This window comes from Salminus brasiliensis, chromosome 22 (genome assembly GCF_030463535.1).
Source record: "Salminus brasiliensis chromosome 22, fSalBra1.hap2, whole genome shotgun sequence".
In the NCBI taxonomy this organism is placed as follows: Eukaryota; Metazoa; Chordata; class Actinopteri; order Characiformes; family Bryconidae; genus Salminus; species Salminus brasiliensis.
The window spans coordinates 17201454-17220747 of record NC_132899.1 but is presented as its reverse complement, the minus strand read 5'-3'; the positions used below and the strand labels follow the sequence as shown (position 1 = coordinate 17220747).

The following is a 19294-nucleotide window of genomic DNA, read 5'->3' as shown; positions in this document are numbered from 1 at the left end:
GGATCGTTTGAGTCATAAACGCCATTAGGATAGAAATCCTTGGGCGAGAGGTGGCATCCTAGGCCACAGTGAAACACTTGATTTTTAAATTCTTATTTTTTACGCAATGTTTGGTTCCTTTAAAATTAAAATCATAAAAAAGATGGGGGGTGGTGGTAGTGGTAGGGGTGGTAAGGTCAACTTTCTGGTAGTCAAAGCTGTCTAACATTTAGCTTAGCAAAGATCTCAGATTTGATTCCTATACTCGGGTAAGCCTGTGTTTTGGCGTGTGTCCTGCTGCTGAGGGCCAAGTTACACCCCTGGTGTTGCGTAAGGTGCAGCATGATTCCTCTAACTGCTCCAGTGGCTTTTAATGGCAAATCTCCAGATAATTACACCACCGACACTGAAAGGAATGGTGGCTTTAAGTCTGCTCAACACATTCCCTTTCAGACTCAGACAGGGACAAGTCAGACAGGCACACTCCGTCCAACGCTCGGGCGATGACTCTCGGCCTGACACTCTTAACACCCGCCGCCAAATGAATGCCGTGTATGCACTGAGAACTCCATGCCTGGTTCATCAGCTATCTCCTTAGAGAGCCCACAGCAGCTCTGCTCCCCCAAAACCACATGCGGCGAATCTTAGCTTTCACTTGCCTAATAGGAAACCTCATACTGTCAGTAGTCTTTCTTAGAGATGTTTAATACAATGATACAATGGCCTCTCTTGTTAGAGAGCACCAGCGGAAGTTGGAAAAGTAGCGCAAAATCTGCTTATCTCATAATAATCCAAACAGCAGCGGCTGCGCGGACGCAGTGGCATTTTCGTTAATTGGAAAAGAACACACTAGTGTAAATAAACACCAGGCGGAAAACCAGGCGCTCCTTCATCTGACGCCGTTATAAAGGCCTGTCAAGAGTCTTCCGAACTCGGCTATCACTTATGTGCCATTTCAACACAAGATGGAGACAGTGGCAAAAGTTCCAATTAAAGTGTCTATTTACAGTGTTGCATAAAAAACCCAGAGCTGAATAAACAACAACAACAACAACAACAAAAATCACTGGGCTATCCAAAGTGTGAGGAAAAACGAAGTTTAAAAAAACTAAATAAATAAAAAAAATAAAAATAAAAAGAGGAGTGGGAATCAGCTCCACACCCGAAGGAGTGTGGCAGCATCATCTCAGCTTTTCACACTTGCGGGTGGCGGGGGGAAAACAGAGTGAGGAAAGGAAGGGAAAAAAGAAGAAGAAGGAGGGAAAAAAAAACAGCCGTGTGAGGAAAAACGTCTTGTTACGGAGGAACAGAGCATGTCGCAGATGAGAGCGGGACAGTGTTCAAAGAGACGCAGGGCCAGTGAAGCGCTGGCTGACTGGCTGGCTTCTCCTCCAACGTGGCGCTGTCCTTAATGAGCCTCCCCGTAAAGCCCCAGCTCCAGCGGACACCACGCCTGTCTCGCTCCAATCACGGCCCCGCCATCTTATTCAAATCCACACGCTCGCGCTGTCAGAGCTCGCAGGCACGGCCCGCTCTGTTTACCGCTCCCGAACGGCTGTTAACAAGACAAATGAATGAATAAATGCGCAAATAAACGGGTTTAGTTAACGTTAATAATGCATGAAAAGTAACTAGCGTTCTGACAGCTATCCAGCTGCTGCAAAACAGGATAAAGCTCAGGCTTTATACAGCTACCCCCCTTACTCTCTCTCTCTCTCACACACACACACACACACACACACACACACACACACACACCCCACCCTTCTCACTGCTCATATGAGGGTTTTTTTTATATTCTTATTATTCATTTGTGTTTCTTTTGTCTATGGAGTCCATTGTCCATTCTGGCAAAGAGCCTCACAGGACCAGCAAGAAGTAGTGGCCCCCGATACCTGCCTGTCAAATTACAGTGAATACAGTGAATAGAGCTTGTGTTTCCAGCACTCTCTGCTGCACTACAGAAGCATCGCGCTCGCTTACGCTAAATAAATGACAAAGGTAGCCCACCCGCACCTGCAGCAGCGTGTGTGAAGAAGATCGTTTACCCTGCTTTCATTCAGAAAAAAAAAATAGAGCACAACAAACAACAATGCAAAGAAACAACAACAAAAACAACAAATAAATAAACAATAAAACAAACAAACAAACAAAAAAAACACAAAGACCGAGATTTGACTGAGAGGAGAGAGTCCCATGTCACTTTTCTCTTTTTAAGATATAATGGAGACGAAGGACTCGGCACTCAGATACTACTGCCTGAGCGCACTGTGGAGCAAACATCAAAAATAAATAAATAAATAAATAAAATAAAACGCAGAGAGAAACAAATACAAAGCAAAGAGATGTCTGCACCCGAAACTGCTGAGAGGAACAAAATCAAATAAATTGGGCGTTAGTCTCGTAAAGGGTGAGCTGACACACACAAACATACACACACACACACACACACACACATGCGCGCACACTCTCACACACTCATCTGAAAACAATCTAAGGAGGGAGAATGTGAAAGGACAATGCTCAACTTCTTCGAAATCAGATACCAAGTGTTCCAAAATAATCCCTCTCGCGCTCTCTCGCGCAGAGGCCTCGGAAAGTAAACCTGATTCGGGTCGGCTTAAGTGCTCCCTGGAAGCAGGCAGCATTCCGTCAGCCAACACACACACACACACACCCACACACACACACACACACACCCCAAAAGAGGGAAGGTGTTAAACTTTAACTGTCACAGCACTTTCAGTTACAACAGTAAATTGTTCTATTGCGAATGTCAGCCTCCCCCCCCCCACCCCTTTCCCTCCCCTCTGTACCCTCAAACACACTTGCATACTCTCTCACACACACGCTTTTTCCGCCTCTTGAGTTGTCTAGAAATCCATAAAGCGATCAGTAATTGCATCTGAAACGTGGGTTGGGGGGTGGGGGTGGAGGTTTGGGGGGCTTTCGTCCAACTTAAACAGTGGATTAGCGCAGGGAACGTGCTGTGAGACGCTAGGTGATTTCAATGGACCACAAATGCCTTTAGCTTCATCTCCCTCAACAGCCAAACAGCCAAACAGCTAAACATCCCAACTCCGTCCACACATGAATCTGTGCCACCGCACATTTGGTGGAAAGCTCCATTAATTTTCATTGCAATGAAATTATTGCCTAAATATATCTCAGTTTGGGCGACGGAGGGTGGCGAGCAAGAGGCTTACTAAAACAGCCGGAGCGGGGCCAAAAACAGCTCCACATTCTACAGGCCACCCGGGGGAAGCAGACTAAATCAATTCTAACCCCCTCCCCTGCTTCACCCCCCCCCCCCCCCCCCCCTCCACCCCAACCCCCCTCCTCACCACCACTCACAAAAGTTCACCTAAAACTTCCTGGAACCAGAGCAGGCCACGCTCGAACACAAATAAAGAGAGTTAAGTAGAAAAAGCAACAGCAATTATGTAAAGCGCAAGAAAGCGCAAGTGCACAACAGGCCACGCAGAGCCTCAGAAACACAAATAAACACTGGGCATGTCAGCGAAGCCAGTGTTGTCCTCTGTGTGTTACATTTACATATAGCGCATATAATCACTGCACTGGCTTAATAACACAGCTATAATAAAAACGTAAAGACTGCACCACTGATCATCCAGCCAGCACACCGATTACACACACAGTGTAGTGGCAAAACACCAGCTTTGTACACTACAGTGTATGTGCGTGCGTGTGTGTGTGTTTCTTGGACAATCTGGCGAGCTAATGCTAAACTGTGGGCACAAGGGGCATTTTCCTCATCCTTATCATGTCCCTTCCTCTTCCTTGTCTTCTCCCTCTCTCTTGCTCTCGCTCTTTCTGCTGAGAGCTACTTTCCCAAGCTACTCTATTACAGGGCTGTGAAAGGAGGTCACGTATCAGCTTACTGAACGGCCCTCTCTAACCACATGACCCCCCCCCCACACACACACACCTCCCCACAGCAGCCTACTCAGTCCCATGTCATTCCATCACTCCGTTTCCCCCTCCTCCTTTCCTCTCTCCTCCATTCAGTTCTTCCATAACACCGCCCAACAGCTACACCCCCCCACCCCCCCTCTGCCTGCCCACAGCCCGACACTAATTGGTAAATCTGTTGAACCATAGCAGGCCAACAATGAGACACCTGGAGCTCTGTCAAAACAAGTTTCTCTGTGAAACAGCCTCAAGTACTAATACTGTACTGGCTAAGTCCGTCTCTTTCAACACCACCACAAGGTGTGTGTGTGTGTGTGTGTGTGTGTGTGTGTGTGTGTGTGTGCGCGTTCAGGTCTGTATGTGTTAGAACGACATGTCTCCGTCATGCGGTGGTGTAGTCCGGAATCCAGTGTCGAATGGATTTGCAATGACGTGAAAGTTAACCCCTTAGCCTCTAAAGGGTCCACACTTTACACCCTCACTCTCACAACTACACCACTTACACTTTCCTGATACTGTTAAATAAGACTCTATAATAATAGCTGAATAATAAGCCTGACGTTAAATAATCGCTGTTAATTTGTGCTATTACATGCATTCATTATTATGGAACCATTTCCCACCCTCTATTTGCCTTATACTTAAACAGGCTGTTTTTGGTTACTGTGCCTTTAAGACTGATGGAAATCACCTTTGTTCTGATTGGCTGGGCTACACTATGCCTCAGTCAATCTTTTTACACTGACTTCCATTAAAAGTCAAGGCTTTTCCCCTCTTCTGCATACAGGGTTTTTGTGTGACACTGACAGTATATACATAAATTCACCAATCAGCCATAGCATTAGTACCACCTGCCTAATACTGAGTAGGTCCCTCCTGTGCAGCCCTCTTGGCATGTACTCCACAAGACCACTGAAGGTGTCCTGTAGTATCTGGCACCAAGACAGCGGGGCAGACCCTCCATGGATTGCATCAGTGAGCCGGTTCGCTGATTCACCTGTTGTCCTTTTTTAAACCACCAGAAAAAAAACGACAAGAACCTGCCTGATGTTTTGGAGATGTTCTGACCCAGTCGTCTAGACATCACAATATGGCTCTCGTCAAAGTGGCTCAGATCCTTCTGCTTGACCATTCTCCCTGCTTCTAACACATGACCTGCTATCACCTTCAAGAACTGACTCTTCTCTTGCTGCCTATAATATATCCTACCCCCAGACAGGTGCCACTGTAGATGAAGATTCTCAATGCTATTCATTTCACCTGTCAGTGGTGCTAATGTTATGGCAGATCTGTGTGTGTGTGCACTGGTTGGACCGTTTTAGCTGTTTGTTTTCTTTATACGGGCTGTCCGGATTGGGGTGTAAAACTTTAGTGTGATAAGTGGTAAATGGTTTGTCGGGTTTTGTCGAGTCCTTTAAGGGGTTAAAACTCTTCTCATATCAGTATGAAGTCTACAGTGTTTGTGTGTTGGGGTAAGAGGGAGGGGGGAGTGTCTCCTCCACTGGCTCACAGGAAGTCCTTGAGGAAGTTTTTTTTTCCCTACAAAAATCCAAAACATTTTCAGCAGAACTCCCAGTACCCCCACCGTCCCCATTCCCCACTCCCCGTGCACCCCCACCCCCGTGCACCCCCACCCCCCTCCTGGCCACGCAGACACAGCGGCCAGAGTGTACTACGTCATGTCAGAGTGAAGGATGAGTGTAAGTACTGAGAAGTGTGAGTAAGGGGCAGATTTTTGCTTGTCATTCAGCAGAGCATGTGTATACACACTCTCAAAGACACACTCAAACACAGCGCAGGTACAGACAAGAGCACACACACACACACACACTCAAAGTATGCAGACATGCAGGTAAACATCTGGAGACATACATGTAAACAAACTTACACACTCTTTAAGCCTCATACCTGGGTGCGCATGCACGCACACACACACACACACACAATCTTGAAGAGCTCCTCCCTAACCTGGTAAAACAAGTTCTGGCAGCAGCATATTGAGACAGAGAGAGCGAGAGCGAGCGAGAGAGAGAGAGCAGAGAAAAAGAGGGAAAGAAAGAAGAGATAGCAAGAGAGAGAGAGGGAGAAAATGAAAGAGATAAAGAGAGAGAGACAGAGAGGAGAAAAGAGGAGACAGAAAGTGAAGGAAGGAAAGAAGAAAGAGAGAGAGAGAGAGAGAGAGAGAGAGAGAGGGAGAGAGGGAGAGAGAGGGGAAGAGCGAATCAGGGAGGGAGTGAGAGAGGGGGAATTTAAAGCTGGGATTGTTGTGCCTGTATGAGATGATAACAGTATAAAGCTGAGACCTCTTCAAGTGCTGTGTTTATTATGATCTACAGCCGTCTGCAGAACGTGCAAATCAATACGCAATTGATCTAGCGCGCGATTCAAAGTGCAAAAAAAAAACGACCAAAGGAGACCAAAAAATGAGTTATCCTCCTGCCGTCTCCATGACACGCTCTTCCCACAATGCCACGGCTCCCTTCACAGAGCTAAATGCAAGACGATGAGCTAAACAATCTCTCAGCCCACTGATCCCTGCGCCCGCAGTGTGTCTGGCAGACCAAGGCTACCCCATTGTGCGCCCTTCTTTTAAGCGCCCCCAACTATTTGCGTCCGTCAAGGAGGGCCGAGGCGTGAATGAAACACTCTGCGGCCCCAGCGTCATGCCACTCTGTGCCTAGCCAACACTGCCACACAAGTCTCCCTCTATCTCTCTCTCTCTCTCTCTCTCTCTCTCTCTCATTCTCCACATACACTGCCTTCCTCTTAATAGATCGTTTCTGTGCCAGTGGACAAGAGGACAATTAAGACAGCTAGACTGCGGCCTTGTCTCGTACAAACATCCTTAACCTCGACCCGCATGACATGCCACTGCACACGCATGCGAGCAAACACAACCCACTCCACTCCACCTCCTAACTCCTCGCTGGCATACGTTCAACCCCAGATGCCAGAACTGAAAAGCACCCTCTTCATGCCAGCTGCTTCAGGAGAAAGAAAACGCAAAAAAAAAGAAAGAAAGAAATAATCGGCACCATTCCGGAAGATGAGAGAAAAATAATTACCACGACACGAATGCGGCTTGCGAGCGTGGAGCACTCACAAAGGTAAAGCTCAGGGAGGCGCTGGGGCCGTGAGGAACGCGCCCTGAGGGACCAAAATGCTTCAGACCAACACCAGAATCCCACAAGCTAACACACACACACACACACACACACACACACACACACAAACACACACACATCAAGCAGGACACCAGCACTACAGTACTAGGGGGTGTAACAATACACTCATGTGACACACTATGAGAACATACTGCTGTGGGTTAAGACGGGAGTATGACGTTCTAAGAAAACACTGCAGTGGGTCAAGTCAGGAGTGTGATGCTATAATTACATTATAAAGTTGGTTACATTGGAAGTGTGACACTGTAAGATTGTGCTGGAGGGGTTAAGCTGGGAGTGTGATGCGGTAGGAATGGGCAGGAAAGGTTAAGATCTATAATAATGTGCAGTAATGGGATAAACTGGAAATGTGCCGCTACAGCGTGCTGGAGGGTTAAGCTGGTAGTGTGACACTAAGATTGTGCTGGAATTTGTTAACACAAATTGGGAGTTAACACTATAAGAACATGCTGAAATCGGTTACGTTGGGAGTTAACACTACATGAACATGCTGGAGGGGGGTAAACTGGGAATATGGCAGCACACTAAAGTGGATGAAGCGGATTAAATAGGGAGTTAACACTAGATGAACATACCAAAATGGGCTATGTTGGGAATATGCAGCTATAACAGCATGCTAAAGAGGCTAAAATCAGGAGTGTGACACTATAAGAACGTGAAGTTTGAAGTTTGTCCACACTGAACATGTTAACAACTGCACTGGGTGGCCTAATTTATTGATTTATTGATATGGATTGCAGCTTCATATCTGTGTAATATTACATTTTTACACTGTGATGAATTGTCAAATTATTGTTACACCCAAAGAATACACAGTTTATGAATGCACTGTACACCAAAATCAAAGGACAGCCTCCACCTCAGCACCTCTTCAGCAGGCCTGAGCACTGGACAGGACTCCAGCTACAGCATTGAGTGAGTGTGGATCTGTGGCAAATGTAATCAACCGCAGACTCACTACACAGAGCATGAACACAGCAGCACGTCAGCAGAAAAGACAGCAGAACATTAAGACAGCATTTCAGTTGAAAACCCAATGTCGTTTTTAACATCATTTATATTGACTTTATGATTCCTACATACAGACTTTAAGTAAGCAATCATTTCAGCTCTGTACAATCCAGCTACAAGATACTTGGAATTCAAAATTCTCACCAAATGAAATTGGTGAAGGCTCAGATCGGCCTGTCCGGGGAATTCCAAGCAGAAGGGCCCCTGAAAGGCAAAGACGGACGTGCCGGAGTCACACAATTGTTGCATGGCACACTCTTTTCACACAAGGGAATGAATTTAGACAGAGCACTAGCACCCACTCTCGCTGCCTCCTTCCTCTACACAGCTAGCTTCCATTTACAAGCTGTTTCCTGCGTCTGAGGCCACACTTGGGTCCATGCCCGATCACTCTACTCATACGCTATACACTATACACACACATACCACAGCGTTTCCTGAGTGGGAGGTTGTAAACTCTACGTCGGGGGGACATCTCTGGATAGTGGGTCAGCGTAAACTGGAGGCATATGCGGTCTACATGCTAACATGGCTATGCTAACACTTCTCGCTCTCAGACGGGTTCAGCGGGGCTCCCTGGCGCATCATGGAAGGTTGGGAAAGGGAGAGCAGGAAAAAGGAAGAGAAAGGAGGAAGGACATAAAAATTTCATACATCACCTCATAAAAGGGAGTGATGCTAATCATAGCACTCTCTTTCTTTCTCTCTCTCTCTCAAACACACACACACACACACACACAAACTTTCCCTAGGCAGGCACACTCCAACACTCTTTACGAGGCATGAGGTGGAGCCCTGGGTTTAGCTGATGTGTTGAATGTTTGAATTGATGCGCAATTCAGGATGCTGCAGGACGCTCTCTAACTAGCATACACACACACACACACACACACACACACACACACGTATACATCATGCTCCTTGTACAGTGTTGTGGGTGGCCTGGGTGTTCAGAGTTAGGTAACTAACCCAAGAGCACAGGGGTCGATGACCTTGTCACTATTGACTCTCAGCAAAGCGTATGTTTACATGTTGTGTTTGGGTGAGAAACTGAGTGCTGTTGCTGGACTGACGCATCGAGTCCAGCTCACTTGTAAAATGGATTACGGATAAAAAAAGGAAGTATGTAGAAAGTATTGGGAGTAATTTGGCCTCTATTGCTGCACTGAACCTTACAGGGCCCATATCAGGAAAATCAGGACGTTTTTTTTGTAAAGTCACAAAACACTAAGCATATAGCTGCCTTTTCAGAGTTATTTAAGCCTGCTTTTCTTTCTTGACTAAGGCAAAGCAAGAAGATACAGGCCAGCCAATCAGAACAGAGGTAATTTCCACATATGCCAGCCTGTTTAGCCCTCTTTTGTGATTTGAGTGTGAGGAACTGAAGTATGGGTCCACACTGAGGCCTTTAGGGTTAAAGGGTCAGATGTAAACGTGAGCATATAGGCAGGGATCCTCGCTGGACAGGGTGCCAGTGCATCACAGGACACGCCATCCATATAATGATTAGCCAATTCTAAAAATATTCTAATCGATTATACAAATAACGCCTGGCTGCAGATCTAACTTCAGTGACCATAACACACTTCTTGCTGACTGTTGCTGGGCTGCCGGTACTTAGTTTTTAACGTCACATCCAGTGCATGACAGAAGAGGCCTTTAAAAAAGGTGCAGGGAAAATGCCAGTGCTGTGCACGCTAAAGACATGGAGACTAATCAAGACTTCATCAAAAGAGGGAGCCGGAGCAGAGCGAGCGAGAGCGAGAGAGAGAGAGAGAGAGAGAGAGAGAGAGAGAGAGAGAGAGCGAATGAGTGTGTGTATGTGTATTGGAGTTGAGTCTGAAGGCTGTGACACTGGGGTGCTCATTATCAGCAAGGGGGCTGGGATTTCCCAGCAGGCCCCTGGCCCTCCCTGCTATTGTCCGGCCAGTCCAGGTGCACCACCATTCACACAGGGGAAAAAAAAAAAAAAGAGAGAGCAAATTACCAAGCAAAACTCCTGGCCCCACACCAGCCTGCAGCAGCCAGCTCAGTCTCCCACACTCAGTGGGAGGCTGGGAATCCGTGAGATTTTTTTTTTCTTGAAATATTCTACCCTATATGATTCAATATTTACGTCCGGTCTTAAAGTAAAACCTGTAATTCTATCTTGATCTGTCGCCATGGTGATGTTAGTTCTGGTTGGACTGGTGTTAAGAACACGCGGCATTGACTGGCTCAGAATGCAGGGCTTCAGGTGGGAGGTCTCGCGCTGTATGAACTGCTCACATTCCGTTACTTCCTCAATACTAATTACCATACACTCGGAGCAGGCACAAAACACAACTCTTCCTCCCTGCTCTCCCCCTCCTTTATTCCCTCTCCCCTTTCTCTGCGCCCTGCCGGTTCCCGCGTTCCACACTCACACACAAGCACGCACCCACTGCGTATACACTGCAGTGGAGCCTGGTGGAGAAACAGTTAACACTCCAGCCATCCCCTGCTGCCAGTGAAAGCCCAGAAAACAATGGAGACATTGTGCGGCCTCGACAGGACTCGGAGTGAAGGGACAGTGTGCAGTGTGTGTGTGTGTGAGAGAGAGAGAGGAGTGTGGTTGTGTGTCTCTATGTGAATCTCTGCATCACTTTTGCAAATCTCTGCAAAGTTACATATATTTAAGTATACTTAATATAGAAGATTTATACAAGTTAAACACCAACACTTACTCAGTTTAAGGTCCAATTCCTGACCTAAAGGGGAACTACAGTGATTCTTCAAAATTCCTTTTGAAAACAATTAAATGGTAGACTCCTTAAACACCCTGCATGCAGGCTTACGCTGTATTGCTATCACAATTTACATCGCTTTCATAGGCCCGAAAATAGAACCCTGTGGTACTCCACATAATCCAATAAACCAAATGACTACGCAGTAGTTTCCTTTTTAGGATTATTAACTGAATCATTAACTTAGGGTTTAAGGGGTTATAATGTAAACAAAGTAATTCAGTGTGGCCTGATGTGAAATGAGGAGAAACTCATCCAGTCAGAATTGTTTCTAGTGGTGAATGGAGGCCAGAATGGAACCAGATGTCTAAAGCACTCAACGACTCCAAAAGCTACATCATGGAAAGCTATGACATGAAATGGTTAATGGTGAATATGTTGCCTAAGGGCTGAGACATGGGAACTATGGTTTTGAGATGTTTCTGGTCTAAAATTTCAAATCCATTCCTGGTGGAGGGTTACTTATGGGGCGTTGTAGGGCAAAATAGTCCCTTATTTTTTTTCTTTCCGCATTTACCACTATTTTACCATTAACAACATGACATAAACACACATACAGGCAAACTAGCAGTTATGGCTAGGCTTCCTACCATCACCACTGTAAAGAAATCTGATTGGTATGTTACTCTACATGAGACCATTTTACACTAAACCACTCTGAATAACTTAGGGCACTAGGGCACCTGCATGCGCACACTTATTCACCAGTGTATCTGACCGATTCCGTTTATCTGTTCTCAGTCATGAGCCTGGCTTCTCTACACTCCGTCCTGTGGTATGAACGTATCGTTGCAGGACTCGGTCACGTGCTGATGCCGCACAATGGCGTCCGCTGGAGCAGCAGTGGACAGCTGTGCACACAGTCAGACAGGACGCAGGAAACTGAGCCTGGAACGAATGTTCAATCTGTCACAGCTGTGGAGAAATATCACATCTCCAACTTCTCCCAACAGCTTCCCCTTACAGCTCTGACTACAACACTGAGGTTTTGCTGCCCAAGTGTGTGCGCGCATTAGAGGTGCGCAACCAAGCCGTTACTGACTAATGGGCTGCCGATGCCAATTGCGATGCTGATACATAAATATTTACAGTAAAACTAGGGCTAGACAGACCTGGATCAGCATTATGGAGAAAGAGAACACTCATTTCTGAAGGTTTACAGATGCAGTAAGTGAAATCCTCTCAAGCTGCTTAATGAAGATCCACCAGGGATTTTTTGTGGACAAATTTATGACAAACAATAAAGATATCCGATGGCTCTGTCACTCTAGAAAACCCCACAGATCTGGAGGAATCTAAAATTCAATCAGGTCAGAACATTTTGACTAGTACTGTATATAGGCAATGTCACTGTAGTCTGAGGTCTGATGTACTCATCAGTGGGCCTTAAAAGATTCCCCAGTGGCTGTGTAGGAGGTCACTCTTTATTGAGTACCCAGGCCATTCAGTCAGTCTAGTCGTCCAGGAGCGGCTGAAAGGGCCCCATGGCCATAGGCACTCTTGCTGAGCAAATCTGACCTGCCTGTCTATGGGGAAAGAGACATTTCTTTCCTGTCACTTTTTTATTGCCCTTCTTCTGGACACCTGTTTAACACGCTGCATCAATATGTTGCGCAATGCCCTCCTGCTTTGCCCTTCTTCTCCCGGCCCCTCACTACCCCCTCATTTTATTTCCTCTCCGCCAAGTCAATGTATCTCTGTGGTTCTACAAGTCTCTGTCTCTTTCTCTTTCCAGCTGATTGGAGGGTCTCTTGAACTTTTGCTCCTGTTCCTTATCTCACACCCATCAGCATCCTCTTATCGGCCCGCAGCAGACAGCCCAACCTGGCTGCCATGGGTCAAAGGGGCCAGGTGTTATTTCGATTGGACAGCAAATAGAAACCACTCTGTACTGTTTGGGGTTACAGAAACAGATAAGAGAATCACATGCTGGAGCATGTGGGATATATATATATATATATATATATATATATATATATATATATATATTATTTTAGTAAGTTTTTTATTATTATTGAGAAAAACTCGTTTTTTTATTTTTCACGTTATGAAAGACTAAAAAACAACAGTCATCAGTGTGACCTGTGCAAAAGACCTTGGCACATGACCCAGGCATAACCTGGCATTTAGTATTTTTGTGGAATCAATCATACCTTCCCTTATTCAATACTGCCAGTGATAATGGCTGCAAAGAGATTTTGGCGATGTTTAGGATGTTTTGCATAGGCCACACTGAAGATTTCTGAGTAAATGTTTATTTCATTACATATGTTTAATAAGGCTGCGTTTACAAAATCTTAATCATCAGATGTTAAATCATATCTACATATAAGACTGCTCTTTCATGAGGAGAGATAATGAACTGGTTAAATGAACAGTGACATAAGTAAAATCGAGGGTTCCTTTGTGTATTGCAGCATCCAGCGATAGCAAAATTGCAAGGCCAACATCACAGCAACAATTAATAAACAACATATTTATGTTGTGTTTGAGTATTTAACTTGGAATGTCCATGAGATTATAGATATATGTGTGCGTGTATGTCTATCTCAGACAAGTGCAAGTTATGTGACTAAAGGTTTCCCACCAGCATGATGCAAACGAAGGAAACATCAAATTAAAAACAGACATCAGAGGAGAGGAAGAGAAAGAGGCACAGGAAAGAGGGAAGAGAGGGGAAGAGGGGAGAGACAATATGAGGTGAAGCTAGAGCTCATATCTGATTTGCTCTGGTACAACCCGTTCTGACGTGTGCCTGGACTCACCAACCCGGGTCTTGATCAAACAAATCACAGAATGAACCAATCGCAACAAACAAAAACAAATAGAGGCCATGATTAGCGTAGCAGGAGAGGGAGAGGGAATGCAGCGCCACTTGGAATAAGGCCTGTTCTAAGGTCGAGGTGAGCCAAAGGAGGTCTTTAAAGACATACTCTGAGGCAATAGAGACCACTGTTGATCAGTACTGTGCTGATAAGTATTTACAGCCTGACCAGGCCAGCAGGGATTACAGTCAAGTGCAAAATTGACCTGAAACTGGTCTTAACCGCCTACTACGCATTTAATGGTTTAGAGAAAGAGGGGTGTCCGTTTCCTCCGTCTTAAAATAAGCAGAAAACAGTCTTATAAACCTGCCCATCTTGCTCTAAAAATAGCCGGCTACCTTTACAGCGTGAAGATCTCACTGGCTCTTCAGTTCATCAAAACGCTGCCATCGCCAACTCTTTGCTGCTAAACTTAACTTTTGACAGGTCTGTTTCAAATAAACACAGGGTGGCAGAGGGAGCTATTCTTAACTCTGCCGAGATGGGCTGAAGTCTGGGAGTTTTTATGTGCACTGTTCGCAACCGCAGCCGATTTCGGGAAGCAATGCAAGTTTTCTTGTATTACACCTGAGTCACCCCAAACAAACCGAGAGCATGTCAAGGAGAAGTTTTTTTGGTTGGTTTGTTTGGTTTTTCGAAAGGCAACTCAAAAGCTCAAAAAGTCTTTACTTTTGGTAAAAGAGTTGAGTCCCCTGACACCAATTAAAAAGTAAAGACAACAAATATACTAAGGGTCGAGTACTCACGCTCTGCCAAGGGCTGAGGGCAGCCTGTTAACTAGTTTTTATTCAACGTTTTATTGACTGCTCCTCTTCTCACCTAGATTTGACCGCAGAGCCACGGTAAGGGCAACCACAACTAAAGGCTAGAAATTCAGCAGAGCAACCCCAACAATCTGCCTAGTAACGGAGTCAATGATGAAGCCCCAGGATTCCATTACATCAGTCCATTGATATGTCTAACCTTGATGTTACAGCTACATGTGGATGTTGAATGCCCAAGTTTGAGGTTAACTGTGTGGATGTAAAACTACCCACGTTCCTGCTCTTACAAGCTGGACAATAAATAATCCTGCAGGGCTCGACTCAATGACGTGCTTTATTCGTCCTCCGCGCTCAGCCTGGCCGCTAATTAAACGCTTCTGCCGCAGCTACGTTCTTGCTTTGGGCCGCGGAAGATTGTAAAAGAGTGCTGGAGGTTTGCGGTTGATTATCAGGATTTGAGGATGTGATTATCAATTTCCTGGGTATGTTATGCAATTAGAGACCCGCATTTCTAGGCTTTCAAATCGTATAAAAGGGAAATTGCTAATTACCAGCTAAACTCAACAAGGCTCTTTTATCACCTGCCGTACTGCAGCCCCTCAACCTACCGCCTTCTCAGTTCCTGCAACGCATTATGGCCGCCACACGCGTCACGTAAACAATAAAAAGCAGCAGACAGTCACTTGCACTCACTCGACAGGTTTGTTTTAGGACACAAGTGTGAGGTCCCAAAGAGGCGGACAATACAGGATACAGGAAGGGATGCTTTTCTTTTCCTTCTCTGCGCCATAAAAAACAAGAGAGCTCTGTAAATGTAATGACTAATGGGTGTTACTTACAACGATGTGTGCCGGAGAAGGGGACCTGGCATCTTTAAGTGCTTGTCTACTTTGAAGACTTCCTGCTTGAACATCTAGCAGTGGCCATTTCATCTGTAGATACTGAATGGTAGAAAGAAACAAAATGGAGAAACAAAAACATGTTAAACAATGCAGAAAGCAAAGGGAGGAAGAAACAGAAGGGTAAAAATAGCCTAAAAATGACCATATGATTCAGAAAGCAAAAACGAAGAAGGCAAAAGCAAATAAACAAGCGTGTTGAAACAGATCCTGGGTTGAATGATGCATGAAGTGGAACTGGCCATATGTGCCATGGAGATAAGAATTAGGGGGCTTTGTTTCTGTTTCTTTTATTATTATTAACTCCTAGCTTTTCCAAATGACCATGAAACGCGAGTGTGTGCGCTCATTTTCTTTCTCAGACTAATTTGTGTCATATTGCAACGTTCCCTGGAATGCCAGGTGCATTTTTATTGTCTTTCCGTGTACTTGTAAAGGGTGTGGACTCAAGTCAGTTCAGCGACTGGACCAGTGAATGATTGACCTAGACTTTTTCAGTGCTCATACACACGCACACACTTGCCAACGTCATGTTCTTCACAATGGCTGGAGCCAAGTTTTATGTGACTTCCTGTAACAGCAAAAATACAAACCAAAAAATAACACCCAATTATGTAATTAGGTTGTAAAACCTGTCGTCTCTTTTTTTGGACGCCATGGGCATCATTTTAGATCTGGGTGAAAATTAGGGATGCACCAAACGGTCCTACTGAGTATGTATTCAGAGGTGAGCTGTAGCTCAGTCCTTTCCAGAGTATGAACCCTAATACTTTGACTTCTGCTGAGGTTTATTTGTGAGGACGATTTTGAAGCATTAAGATTTAGTTGATGGTTCCTGTTTTCCTGTTAAATTACACTGGGTTCTGTTGGTGAACACATCTTGTACTGCTCTGCAGTACCTGACCTTTGAGATCACTTTGGGATTTTAGACCAAAAGGATCTAAAACAGAAACTCAGAGTTGGAGGCAAGTAGCACAGCAGTTGTATAAGTTATTCATTCCTAGAGTAGTTTTGTGACCAGGTACTCTTATATTTGCAGATCTTGGTACAGTATTTTTACTTGCCAAGTTCACACTGCACGACTCTCATTGGCTGTAGCTACTTTGCAACTTCCAGTCACAGCACTTGGATTCACAGGTCCAGATATTAAACTTGCTAGATGTTTGTCTGGGGCTTGTGAGGCATCTGCGATCAACCTGTGAGCTCTTAGGTTGCTTCTCAATGAGCAAACATTAACCACTCAAACATCGGGGATAAAATCGCGTAGTGTTAACCTGGCATTAGTCTACTCCACACACTTTTGACTGGCACCAGTTTAATTAGTCATGGTCATCATAAACATGTAACTTGTAAGGCATTACCCAGTCATTTATTTGTTTACAGTCTGTTACATGTAGTTTCAGTCTAATCTTGCTCTAAACAGAAGAATTCATCCCCACAGGTCCACAGAGTGAGGGCCACTTTTAAACCGAAGAATAAATGAAGAGCACTGGTATCGACTGGAAATCCACACCATCCAATTCCCTGCGTTCAGGCATCGAAATCAGGGGTGGGAAAGGGGGATTGGTGCATCCTTTCTGAAGCTAAATTGTACCACGTATGAGGCAGCACTGTTATGACACTTGACCTACTCCAGAATAAAAGTGCACAGCTATGGGGCAGTAGGTGAGGTTCTGAACCCTGCCTTATCCGCCTCACTCAGCCACAGGAAACGAGTGTGTCGTCCCTCCTGTCCTCTCTTTCCTCTCACCCCATCCTCCAATTCGCCCTGTGGTGAAGCTGGGACGAGCTGATGGAAGCAGGCTGAGAGGCCACGTGTGTGCGCTTAGCTCTCTGCTCTCCACATACTGGAAGACCTGCATACTGACCAACTCCCTCTTTCCACCCTCCTGGCCAAGCCAGTCCCTTACACAGCTCTCGCCCACTGGGGCCTATTCCAAGTCTTTCCAGTGAGTGCCCGTAATGTGCTTTAGCAAACCTCATCATTAGGGTTGGGCGATACAACATCACATCATTATCACCGAAACGGATCACTTTTCTCAGTTTGCTGAGTACTAAACGAGGGCGTTGACCAACTGTATGCCTGACTGAGAACACTTCTAGATAGAGCTTTAGGATGAGAGTTAGAAACCCAACAATGCTGTCGTCCCTGAGAAACTACTGCAGCGAATGCGGCTTAATTAGATGCAGCAAACCTCAGACAAGAAAAAATATCACGGTACTGTGATACTGCACTCTGAAACTTCAGCCCATCATTCCCACAGCCAGGAAACTTGACCTGTAAACTTCTGACCTACACCTGCGTAGCAAAGCACATCTGTATTCACCTGCACTCTTAAAATGAAGGATGCTTTGAGCTATGCCATAAAAGAAGTGTGTACGTGATGGAGAAGCGTAACTGTGGAGAAGAGGCTCTTCACACTCGCACATCTCCATTACAAACATGGTTACTTATGGAACCAAAAGTGGTTGTTCTATGGCATCGCACCTTCATTTTTAGTGTGGTCTCAGAATGTCAGTGTAATCAATGTCATGGTCATTCCACCAGTCTTCTCACAACACACGTGCCCACCGCATTATCCTAATTAGCCAGGTCAGGGGTTAACTGGCTCATGATTGCTGTTATTACAGGAGACCTGAACAGCAACATAGATGGAGGAGGAGGGGTGGTGTGTGTGTGTGTGTGGGGGGGGGGGTGACCTTTCGAAACAGCTGTTTCGTACACTGCCCGAGAGTAAATGCAAATAAGTATTCAAACACTACATGGTACTAAGAGGAGAGTTCAGCGGCTTTGCATGCAAGCTTAGCAAACGCTTGATCATCTAATGAGGTTAGGCGCAACTGAGGCAAAACAGCTACCAGAAAGAGCCAAAACACAGACATGGAGCGGCAACAAGACGATAAAGAAATAAAAAGTACAGAGAGAAGGACAAAAAGACAGAGAAAAGAGAGAGAGTGTGTGTGTGTGTACGGGGTAAAGGTGAGTTAAGCCAGCCAGACCCAGGAGCTACACGCCTATTTCTTAACCTTGGTAAAGGTTAAAACATGAAAAATGGATTTGGAGTAAACTCGATAAAAATGAAGCCCAGCGCTACACTACAGTGGTTCCCTTAAGAAAACTTCTGACAAGTCGGTCGGCCTTGTAGGTTGGCCTGCGATGCAATCGGGACATCAACCGCTGGGCTCGGAGGCAAGCCAAAAACTTGGCCAGGCCGTGAGTGAAAATGTTATCATTCCAGCCTCGTCTTCGGCCAGATCCGACCAATCACAGGCTTCCCCGCTGCTCCTTCTCTTTGTCCTCCTCTTCCCGATCTGAGAGCTTCGTGGTTGTCTTTAAATCAGCCTATCGCTCCGGCTCCGTCTGCTTGACCTTGCCAGGACTCTTCTGAGATTTCACAAGCTGTATGAGGACATTCACCACTCAGCTTTCATGAAGGCAAAAGAGTGAGCAGCAGCGCAGGAGAAGAAAGCTCAGGTTTGAGTTGGTTGTTGTTGCCCGTGGGTATCTGCACACGGGCTTGTACAGTGCTTGTACACGAATCTTGTGTTGTGTGAGAGTGTGTGAGAAATGAGTGTGAGAGTCTGTACTGTGTGTGTGTGTGTGTGTGTGTGTGTGTGTGTGTGTGTGTTTGTGTCGGGACCCTCTCTGAGAAATTGGTGTGATTTCAGTGGTAATTAGCGGTGGGTTCACTGTGGGGTGCAGTCCTGTGCTTGGTGCTGGAGGGACTTATTGACTCCCAGCCTGGCCTCAGCTCCACTGCTCCCCTCTCTCTGCACTCCTACTGCCTACCACTGCCTCCCTGTTTGTTTATGCATCTGCTTGTTTACTTAAAAGGGTGGATGTGCCCACCAGTTGAGAAGTTCCCCAGTTGAGGTCTTTGTGTTTTTGCCCGTTTCTAGTTTTGAAGTGGGGCTATGGTAGGTACTTCAACA

The 19294-nt window shown here is 45.6% G+C and overlaps 1 protein-coding gene across 22 annotated transcripts in view; it reads right to left on the bottom strand.

Annotated features, from left to right (window-relative positions):
• The window catches only part of tcf7l2 (transcription factor 7 like 2), a 93079-nt gene that overhangs the window by 46939 nt on the left and 26846 nt on the right, over window positions 1-19294 (bottom strand). For 14 of the 22 annotated variants that reach the window (XR_011978257.1, XM_072668191.1, XM_072668190.1 and 11 more), the window contains exons 4-5: window positions 15302-15403; window positions 8253-8312 (exon numbers count right to left, since the gene is read on the bottom strand). Coding sequence is in view for 21 of the 22 variants with exons in the window: in XM_072668191.1 (XP_072524292.1) it covers window positions 8253-8312; window positions 15302-15403 (162 nt within the window). In the remaining variant the exon portion in view is untranslated. The remainder of the gene's footprint in view (window positions 1-8252; window positions 8313-15301; window positions 15404-19294) is intronic. The other 8 variants (XM_072668199.1, XM_072668203.1, XM_072668202.1 and 5 more) reach the window with 1 other exon arrangement.